The sequence below is a fragment of the Sprattus sprattus genome, assembly GCF_963457725.1.
Source record: "Sprattus sprattus genome assembly, chromosome: 6".
In the NCBI taxonomy this organism is placed as follows: Eukaryota; Metazoa; Chordata; class Actinopteri; order Clupeiformes; family Clupeidae; genus Sprattus; species Sprattus sprattus.
The window spans coordinates 11,479,480-11,490,665 of record NC_137925.1 but is presented as its reverse complement, the minus strand read 5'-3'; the positions used below and the strand labels follow the sequence as shown (position 1 = coordinate 11,490,665).

Below are 11,186 nucleotides of genomic sequence, written 5' to 3'. Positions count from 1 at the left end.
ATGTACTGCTTTAAATGTCTGTTTTGCACTATATGCGAGGTCCTCTATGTCCTTGTATGTCTAATAAGTGGCTTTTGTGCCGAGGGGCCCATGATTTCATAATTATTCTCTGCTCATTTTCACACTTTTTCCAGTAGTCAAATTATGCACCGCTATGTGGTACGTCTAGTCTTACAACAGTGACAACTTAAAGAGATGTTTTTGTGTACACATTCCAGTGTTTCCTTTTATGTAATGGCATCCACAACCATGAGTAAAGGAATGCGAGTCAGTACAGAGAGCAACATGGCCATATTCTCATGTTATATTAAGACTGGGGTTGTCAAAATAACATGTTAAGGTTGATTATTTAATTATAGAAATATAACCTAACCCCTGCTCCATATATATAATTGAGTTTCAAAGGAATCATATCTTCATATGTACAATACTGTACTAAATCATAAAAGGACCATCATTTGTGTTAGATAGAGACCAGGCTATATCAATTGATCCCTACCCTTATTCTCAGACACATCAGGGGTTTTCGATTTTCTTCTTCTCTTTTGGGTCAGCCACGACAAGATGGTTGGCCTATAGGCATTTAGATGGCCAAGGTGAGCCTGGCATTCACACCTTTCATGTCCCGTTCCTTACACACCCCAACCAAGCCCCATACAAAACCATACTGTAATGAGAATGTATGGCATAGTTGCAGCTGAAAATATGTCAAACACACTCTTTATTGTACTTATAAACAGCACATTTCTTACATAACCTAATGACTGTTCCAACAAAGAAAAAACTCCATGGAGTTCCTGCATTCCGCCTCTTCTCTTTCTTTGGAAGTCCTGGCAGGCTTTTTTGATACCTGATATCACTCGTGGTGTTCCTGGTGAAGTGTCTTCAGTTTACTAATGAGGAATTTTGTATCTTCCCCTTCCTGGAACACATAGACAAACACACACATAGACAGGTAAATACCCATTTCCCCCCACTATTCATTCAATCACACACACACACACACACACACACACACACACACACACACACACACACACACACACACACACACACACACACACACACACACACACACACACACACACACACAAAACACACACACACACACACACACACACACACACACACACACACACACACACACACGTACAAACACACACACACGCACACATACACACAGTTTACCAGAAGGAAATAAATAAACTCACATTTCTGATCTGCTTCTTCAGAAGGGAAATCAGTCTTTTCTGTCCGTCATTTCTTTGTTTATTTATATAGATCACCAACCTGAACATCACCAATATATCAACAGCGTGGCAGTACAGACATTACAAGAAATATGGAGGGTAGACCTATATTCAAGTACACACAGTCTATATTCAAGTACACACAGTCTATATTCAAGTACACACAGTCTATATTCAAGTACACACAGTCTATATTCAAGTACACACATACCTACTTAGTAAACATATCATTGGTATTTATTGAAAGGTTGGTTAAATACCGATTTGCTCCTCTTCTTGGCCAGTGAATGGGTACAATACAATACACCTTATTTGCTATTATTACTTACTTATCAAATAAAGTTGTGTTTGAAGGGCACTCACAGTAATAGCGTGGCAATGATGTAGAGGAAGATGGGTTTCTTCAGTAGGTGGGTGTAGACAACAGACAGCCATGCCAGGCTATAATGGGCATCCTTCAGTTCTTCCCACTCTCTCTCCAATGAAAACATGGTGGGAAGCGACCGAAAGGGACCACAGGTGAGGGATGGCTTCACCCTGACAGCCAACACACACACACACATGTATGCAACTTGGTGACGCAGTCTTTATGAATCTAGAGGTACCACATTCGGTTTGATTACCAATAGGGAATGTGTTCAGGATGTATGGAGGCTCCTATCCTTACGTCCACATGGTGTAGGCCACACACCCTGCCACCCCAGTGAATGCTGGGAAACAGAGGAGAGTGGTGAAGACTGTGCTCATCCGATTGGCTCTCCAGGGCTGGTGAGATGGACGGTGGTTCAGCAGCAGACTGGCCTGCAGGTGAAAACACACACACTGGATATGATCGGAGACACACAATGCTACGCTCCACTGTAGAAAGTGCCCACATTTACCCTAAAGTACCTTCTTGATGTAGAACAGAAGAAGAAGCTTGAGTATCTGCACAGCCGGCAACAATGGAGAAAACAACACTCCTGCCCTGAGAGATTGAAGGTACAGACTGTGAATGTGTGTGTGTGTGTGTGTGTGTGTGTGTGTGTGTGTGTGTGTGTGTGTGTGTGTGTGTGTGTGTGTGTGTGAGAGAGAGACTGTCTGTCTGTTTGTATGGATGTGTGGGTGGGTGAGGGTGTGTGTCTGTTTGTATGGGTGTGCTTGTGTGCATATATATAAAGAACTATACTGTATGTGTGTGTGTCTATGTGTAAAGGGGTGTGTTACCAGGCCAGAGTCTGCCCATAAATGAGGTCTAGAACATTCCGCGCAATGTCAAACACAGGCCTCTGGTCTCTCCTCCGCACCCCGTCCACGCACCAGCTGTGGGGATACACAGACGCCACGCTGTCATTCTGAATCTGAATCTGAACAGCACACAAGTCATTCCATAACCGCTTTACCTCCACAGGAACTCGCCACAGAGGGTGTGCAGCAGGGTCATGACCAGGTCTGTAACCACATGCCGGTAAAGCTCTTGACCAATGTAGGTCTCCCAACACTGAGAACATAGAGGCGACTGATTAGATGAACAGGGGTTCTCTTGGTTCTAGCAATAGCCATAAAATAGCAATGAAGAATACTCTCACTGCCAGTTGGGCAGAACCATCTCAACATGCCACTAGATAACTATGTGTATAATATGTGTATGCAATGTTTAACCCTGTTGGGATGAGAGTGCTCTGAGGAAAGCAATGGTCTCACAGAAGGACCTTCATCTAGGGCACATGTTGGTGAATACACACTGCAGTCTTGCATGCCATTGTTTCTTATGCATTTTGGATCAGATTTACGTACGCCACAGGTGCACACAAGCATTCCTGAATTTGTACCTCTTGACCAAGTCTTCTGTGATCATCTGTCATCCAATGAAAGGAAAGCACGGAGAGAATGCTTGACTTTAGTAGCAAATGTCTGAGGAAAAGGAAAGAGGCCGACATAAAGGCATCAGGGTCCTCAGCCGCATATCAGAATTTCAGTGTAGATCATTGATAATACACACAAAAATATAATTTTATTAGATATACAGGACATTGTGGACTAGTTTGACTTAAAATAAACATTTCACCCAAGAGATCTTTATTTCCCGCTCAAGTTCAGATTTTACAGTGTATCCGGTTGTTGTGTTTGTGTTATGCTGTGGCTTTGGATTGAGTTATTAGCAGTGTTGGAGCTCACCTTAAGATGGCCACATATGCGTGTGTACTGGGTGACTGGTAGCGTTCGGCCCTGCTTGTTGCTCTGAAAAGGCCTGGCAGCACCAGATTTACAATGCTTACCAGAAAAGGCAGCCCTAAGACATTCTTAACCTGCATTGAAACACACACACACACATACACATAAACACAATCATATATTCCTTGGTGTTGAGTATTTATGCATGGTGTGATGGCTTGCAGAAGTATTAGCAGGCGTGAGGGTGTCTGTGTGCTTGTATTGCGTAAGTTCTCTGTTGAGGTGACTCACAGCACTCAGATACACAGATAACACTCTGCAGAACGCAGCACTCCAGTGACTCTGCATTGCTGTGTACCCCCACTACCTCACTGTATCTCACTGAGACTGATTTCAACACATTGATAGCCAAGTATTTATGTTAAATCTTTACAATTTGTTCAGCATTTAAAATCATTCCAATTTCTACCAGCATGACCAGCAGACCACAAAATGTTGGTGTCATTGTCTTCCGTTTAACCTTTTTTGACCTCTGTCAGTGATGATCTGTTGACATTTCATTGTTTAAACCTTGATTAATCATCCTCATCATCATCCTCATCATCATCATCATTACTTCAAATAAAATCTCCATAATGAGGACTGTCCTGTCAACAGCAGAGTGCAGTAATATGAGGCTATTTCACAGTTGTACATATTAGAATAGACAGTTTTCTTTACTGGCAGCATATATTTTCATCATACAGTACATGGTATGGAACTGTTGATGGACAATGAGTGAGTGGTGTCATTATATTCTGATAAATGCATGGGTTTAAGATGATTTTTGGTTGGCACTTTTCAAGCTAGCCTGCGCCTTACCCTGTCTATACTCTATCTCCTTTATATGCTATGCTAGAACCTGTGCAAAGAGTGACCTGTCCTCCCCATAGACAGCAGTAATGACTCGTAAAGATACCTTATAAGTATATAAACAGTCAAATATTTCATAACTCAAAGGCAATGGCTCAAACAAAGTTATACAGGTGTTAAGTGTAATTTACCTTCTAATCTTAAACCCAGGCCCACACCCAAGGAGTCTTACCTTTTTCAGGTGGATGTATTTAACATACAAGTAGATGCCCAGGACACAGATACCAGTGCTGCTCAGACAAATGATCCATACCAATCCACACACCACCAACTGCCACACCCTCACCATCCAGCCTCCTCTCTTATTCTGTGCCATCCTCTCAGAAATCCGTTCCTGTTAGGGAGAACAGGTAACATTGAGTGGACCAGGCCTGTTTTTTTGGGGGGGGAAACTCTGCTGACAGCAAACAGCAAATTCATTCTACAAATGTTGGCAGAATGTCTGACTACTTTCCTTGATATACAAAGCTACTCATGGCTCTGTCTCTAATCTTGGCTTGGAGGAAAGAAACGTTACAATTTTTATTGACTTCAGCTTACATACTAAACCCTATGGCTGATAATCAGAGTAAAGAAAGGGCGAGTGTAAACAGAATCTGGACCTATTAACTCTTGGGACATTAACAACATGGGACAGCTCTGAGTTGCAGTTAAGTTTTTCTCCCTTTGTTTCCATTTTGCACTTTTTTCCTCACTGATTTCTTTATCATCTCCTCCCACCATAGCTTCCTTTTCCCTATGCTTCACCTACAGGATGTACTTGCTTGCATATTGGTGTCTGTTTTGCAAGACATTTCTGTCTGAAGATACAACTCTCTGCTGCACGTGCAGGGGGCAGGACAACAGAGGAAAGAGAGAGGGGGACTCAAACAGGAAGCGAGAGACATGTAGAAAAACAAAGGCGACCACAGGGCTAGATGGTCTATAACCTGTGTTCATGAGAATAAAATCACCCAGCACAGCTTTGGCCAAAGGTTTACATTCATGAGCAAGTAGTTGAGGTTTGTAAGGGCTTGTTAGAAATGTACAAGTCACTGATTAATGTTCCCAATGGTTAATACAAATCCTGTCATAAAAAAGCAGGTTCTGTTTCTACAGTACCATGAAATGACAGACACACAGTTCTGTCAAACTAAACCAACCTGTTTGCTCACGAACAAAAGCCCCCCCTCCCCTTCAACATTTTTTGAGATGTGGTATAGTTTCCCCCAGGCGCTTCGGATGAACCCAGAGAACCTTTCAACTCTGCCGTAGCAGGAAAGCATGCAACACCACAAATTCTTTAAACATATTTCGAATTCCAATTCAATACAGATATACTGTCTGTTTAAATATATTTGTTTGTTTTCTTCCACTCACACTATGTGTAGAATAACTGAAATTAAAAAAGATTGCAAACAATATGCAGATCCAAAGTTTTGTGGGAGCTTTGTATGGAGCTTTAAAAAGCTATCCTCTGAATGGCATGATAATGATCAAATCCAGCATACCACACACACACACACACACACACACACACACACACACACACACACACACACACACACACACACACACACACACACACACACACACACACAACGCAGGGATCAAATCTCAAGGCATACACCTTTAATAGATAGATAATTATTAAAAACTGTTGACTTGCTGTTGTCCCAAAATTGCCGCATCTACAATGCAAGACAATTTGTGTTATTCTTTCTTAAAATACCGCAATAAATAATCTAATGTTCAAGAGATTTTCAGGTTTTTTTTCTGTTACCTTTAGCTGGGTGAGGATACTGGCTTGCTTCAGGAGGATTGAGGATTTCTTGGTGACTTTAAAATCCCAGGAGCCAAAGAACCACACTGTCAAGCCCCCCTCGGACTGCAAACTCTTGCCCAAAGACTTAGACAAACTAGAAAAACAGAGGGGAATATCAGAGGCAATGACACCTGTAATATCAATATTAATCACAGCAAATCAACTCTTTTAACTTTCAACTTAATAGACCCGAAGTCGTGTCATCCGTCTGAGTCTGAACACAGATTTTGCACACAGATGACTTAAATGAGGCAAAAGGGCACATTTCTCTCTTGGTACTCTCCTCTCCGGATGAGAGCGGAGGTGAGGGCTTATACGTGTTCCCTCTATGATCATAATACCTGATTTCTTGATTTCAGAGCGGACTCTCATTCCACCCCAGGCATACAGGCACATTGCAATGTAAAATTGATTGATCATTATTTTTTTGTATTTTAATTAAATTGTATGATCATTATTTTGTGTATTTTAAATGTTGATATTGGTATCGTAATGTATGGTTTAAATGTTAGACATTGGTAATGTAATGTATGTTTTAAATGTTAGATATTGGTATTGTAATGTATGTTTTAAATGTTTTGATATTTGTATGTAAGTCTTAAATGTGGACCCCACGAAAAGTAGCTCTGTCTTAGGGTAGAGCTAATGGGGATCCTTCTAAATAAACAATTCAGTAAGCCATGTGAATAGACACGGTGGACATGAGAGAGGCAAACGTGTTGCACCTGTACACAAGCATGACACAGGTGAAGAAGAAAGAGATGATGATGATGAAGTGGTACGCCAGGGGGATACTGTAGCCCAGCTCCTCTGCCTCCTGACAATGGAAGAGACAGGCCTTCCTTAGGCTGGTATTAGTGTAGTAGCCATAGTACATTAGTGAGTTGGTAAAGTAACCCTGGAAGAGAATGCCAGACACAGAGTACCATGTAAAGAGAAAAGAGAGACAGAACACGGTGAAATGGAAAAGAAAGATGAAGAGCAAGCAAGGGCACATGAGAGTAAGTAAGAGACAGAGACAGAGACAGAAAGAAACAGAGAGAGAGACAGAGAGAGAGAGAGAGAGAGAGCAAGAGAGAGATAAATACAGTTACCACAACAGCTTACACCTTTAGAAACTGTGAGCACTCATGCATGAAAACATGATTTGAATGACAAGCATTTTACTGGCACACCATTTTTTATTAAGAACAGATAGGAGAAGTGAAACCTACTGGAGGAGTGAATGGAATGTTAATTTACCACAACAATGAAAGAAGGATCGTACAAAATACCACTATTGGCCTCAGTTAAGGCAGCGTGAAGAACCCTAACATAACTCTCTGCTGGCCAAGTCCCCACCCCTGCTCACCTCTCCAGTGAGCAGCTCCAGGCCAATGAAGCTCTGCCTGGCTGGTGGCAGCTCTGGGCCCTGTGTGGCCTGTGGCAGCACCACAAACAGGCCTACAAGGAGGGCCATGATGCTGTCGTACAGCAGAAGAGTCCGCACAAAGAGGAAATAGGACAGGACCCCCGTGCCAAAGTGAGCACCGACCCGCTTCAGAGTGCCCCTCCACAGGGTCGACACGTGCACACGCCTTGCCTAGAGGTGTGAAACACACAACTAGCGTCACTTGTAAGTGTGACAGTGTTTGTGTTGTGTGTGTGTGTGTGTGTGTGTGTGTGTGTGTGTGTGTGTGTGTGTGTGTGTGTGTGTGTGTGTGTGTGTGTGTGTGTGTGTGTGTGTGTGTGTGTGTGTGTGTGTGTGTGTGTGTGTGTGTGTGTGTGTTACTGGCTGTTTGGAAATACTTAGTATTCACACTAGGGTGTCAGAACACATGATGGTGTGAGGTATCTATCTATTTTGCTCTACTGTGTTCTGTATGTCACAAACCACAATCTATTTGTATTCTTTGCAGTATCCCACCACAATTAGAAAACATGCATGGTTGCATACTTGTGTGTGTGCATGTGTTCATGTATATGTGTGTGTGTCCATTCCTATGTGTCTGTGTTTGTGCATGTTTATTCGTATTTGATGACAAACCTACCCCGCTTAAAGCAAATCGAAGCCAACTGCAGTGAAGGGCAATGTAACTAGAAGGACCCTCTTCATCCAGATACACTTCTCTTCTGCATAGGAGGGGTGAAGGGAGGAAATGGGAGAAAACCAAAGAAAGATTTCACACATCAACATTCACCAGTCCTGTCATCAACAGCTGTAATGACATTAATTCCAAAAGATGCAGATGAGTAAATGTATTATTTTATTGTTTATAAGCAGGGATTTCTGGGATACCGGAGATGTCTCTTTTCGTCCACACTGAGGGGCAGACCTCGAATCATACACACACCATCCCTTTTGGACACACTCTTCAGGTTCTTCACCAGCTCCTTCCTTTGCCTCGCTGCAACAAACACACACAGAGCATGCTGAGAAAACCTCAGGGAAACATGTGTACAGCTTGCTGTAGAATCAGATTTCTTTTTAGAAACATGTACTGAGTCATCTCTGCAGAGACAATCCACCATTAAAACACTGGTAACAACAGTGTTCAACAGTTTGAAGACCCATCATTTATATCAAGGCAGTGATTAACATTATGTCCTGTGTATCATGCAAACCTCAAGTGAATGAGTAAACATGAGACTGACATGAGAACAAAGCTAGTGGAACCAGTTTTGTTAATTTGCAGCATTTAGTACTGCTGTTGTCATTTTTTTCTGGCTACTGTTATGGCTACACTTAATAAAAATATACTACAATCATGTATTTTTGCTTTACTGTGACAATGTATGTCAGGAAGTGGAGTTGCTATTTTGGTCAGAGGGATGGTTGTTTCTGTGACTGACGTGTTCTTGTGGTGGTTTTGTTTTCTTTTGCATAGCAATGCACTTACCTTCATCACTGAGTTCCTGGTGTGTTTCTGCAGGGTGTGAGGGACGGCGTGAGCGAATGGTGGACCTGTGGGAGAAGATGGTGGACATCGGACGCCTGCACTGAGAAGAGTCCAGGTACTGGGAGAGGACTGCTGCCCGACTGCGTCCTGAGGAGAGAACAGTACAGCACAGGAAGACACACATGGAAAGGTCATCTGCAAATGTACATGGATGACAGAAATAAAACATTAAAAAGCTATGGCAAGTGATAGTATTGATAGAGATAAAAGTGTCACTGTTGGTACTACTGATATTGACTGGATGGAATAAGGTATGAAACCATTGTTTTGCTTCCTTAGCAAATGGGGTGGAAGGTGTCTGTGACTTACTGATAGGGTGACTCCGCATGACTGTGAGTGTAAAGCCATCGGCCTCATTTGTGGGGCACTCATCCATGATTTGGATACAGGGCTGTCCTGAATCACCCCTTCCACCATGAGTGTCCAAGGGCACCCACTCATCTATATACCACACACACACACACACACACACACACACACACACACACACACACACACACACACATATGTATGAGATATAGATGTTATCAACAATGGAAAGTTCCAGAAAATTCCATTTTATGCCACTCCATATACCTCTTTGATGAGATCTCATGGAGGGAAGCATATATAAAGCTTAGTAGGTCATTATAATTTGTGAATACTTGAAGTAGGATGTCTGTGGGTGGGATGACATGGCCTGTGGCGTTTGTCGCCGAGACGAATAACAGGACTCACTAGTCACTGTATTTTACAATGAATGGCTCTTTTTTCAGCACATGTGTAGCATCTCTTAAGTGCAATCAAAATGGTGATAGCGCGTACATGCGCGTATGGTTTTTATACTGAACATAAACAATATCACGCATGACATCACATGACATGGCAAACTTGCTCATGTGTGCTCATGCCTTACCTAGGTCTGAGTCTGGGTCACTCAAATAGTCCATTTCCACCGTCTCAACATTTCTATCACACACAGGGATAGAGAAAGGGAGAGAGAGAGATTTTGACCAGGACAAATGGAAAACGTACAGTGTAAGAGGAAATACAGTGGGTTCGTTCAACGTTTTCTCACATATCACTTTCTGCACAAACAGCTGACACCATAATGCTTTTCTGCTAACTGTTAAAGAAGTTTGTCCCTGGAAGATTAGTCAATACATCTCCAAAACCCCACAGACAGTTTTCATGGGCTTGCTATCCTTAAGCAGAATCACACAGAATTGTATTGTAAGTAGAATGTTTTGACCACTCCAGCTATTTACATCATGATTTCTTTATAAAAAATTCAAATGTATGCTTACCAGTGTGATTACTTAAATGAACTGTCAGTGCTTTCACCATGATTCATGATAAAGATTAAAGATGATTTATGTCATTAGCGGAAATCCTTCCCAGACAAGTAATATTTAGCTATTTTGCATGATGTTAGAAACACAATGTAACTGCAGCATTATGGCAAGTCAAATTTGTAAAAAATGACTATTCGAATGTAACACATCTTTTTGGAGAGTGTTGTCAGCCTCGTAAGGAATGAAACCATAGACATACAATTTAAGATCAAACTGATATACTGTTATCAGCTGACATTATCATAAAGATATGCGGAGGAAGGCATCTTACCCAGAGCTCACAACCTCAATACTCAGATCATACCTCGCAGCCATACTGGTCACCTGCTGCTGCTTTGTGCTTTGAAATGTGTCCTGTATCTCTGTGGGCACTCTGTCACTTCCTCTTCAACTAAGTGAAGAGTCAGAGTGTGCACTTTCAGTAATGTTTGCAGAAGTAACACACTGCAAAGTTTGTCTACTGTATTTCAGTTTCTGTGAAGTCAGAACAAAGGTAACCCAAACAGTACACATTACGTTTTAAATGTGCATTAGGTTATTAATATCGTTATTGTATGACAAAAGAGTAGTACACAACAGACTCATTAAAACTCCATCTAGAATGTCAGACTGTGCAGTAATAGCTTGTGCCAGAAAGAGTAGAGCTTTCATTTATATGGGTTCTGAGTAAAATGGACAGGTTCAAGCTTTTATTGGAAACATGCTGTATGTGATAGTTCTAAGGCATGAGAGCTATTTGGAGTGAGGTATAAACAGGAATATACTGGGAGGTCTGCAAGTAGGAAATTGCAGC

At 41.9% G+C, this 11,186-nt stretch overlaps 1 protein-coding gene across 1 annotated transcript; it reads right to left on the bottom strand.

Annotated features, from left to right (window-relative positions):
* Window positions 1-856: 856 nt before the first annotated feature.
* LOC308366999 (transmembrane channel-like protein 6) lies at window positions 857-10,708 on the bottom strand (the record flags this gene model as incomplete). The annotated part of the gene is made up of 19 exons (XM_080840821.1): window positions 857-922; window positions 1,212-1,290; window positions 1,614-1,787; window positions 1,918-2,051; window positions 2,142-2,217; window positions 2,457-2,552; window positions 2,633-2,730; window positions 3,062-3,143; window positions 3,408-3,538; window positions 4,489-4,650; window positions 6,079-6,214; window positions 6,846-7,018; window positions 7,472-7,702; window positions 8,151-8,232; window positions 8,399-8,507; window positions 9,000-9,146; window positions 9,369-9,500; window positions 9,955-10,007; window positions 10,665-10,708. 19 exons carry the CDS (start codon window positions 10,706-10,708, stop codon window positions 857-859), a joined length of 2,205 nt encoding a protein of 734 aa, XP_080696947.1.
* Window positions 10,709-11,186: the final 478 nt, after the last annotated feature.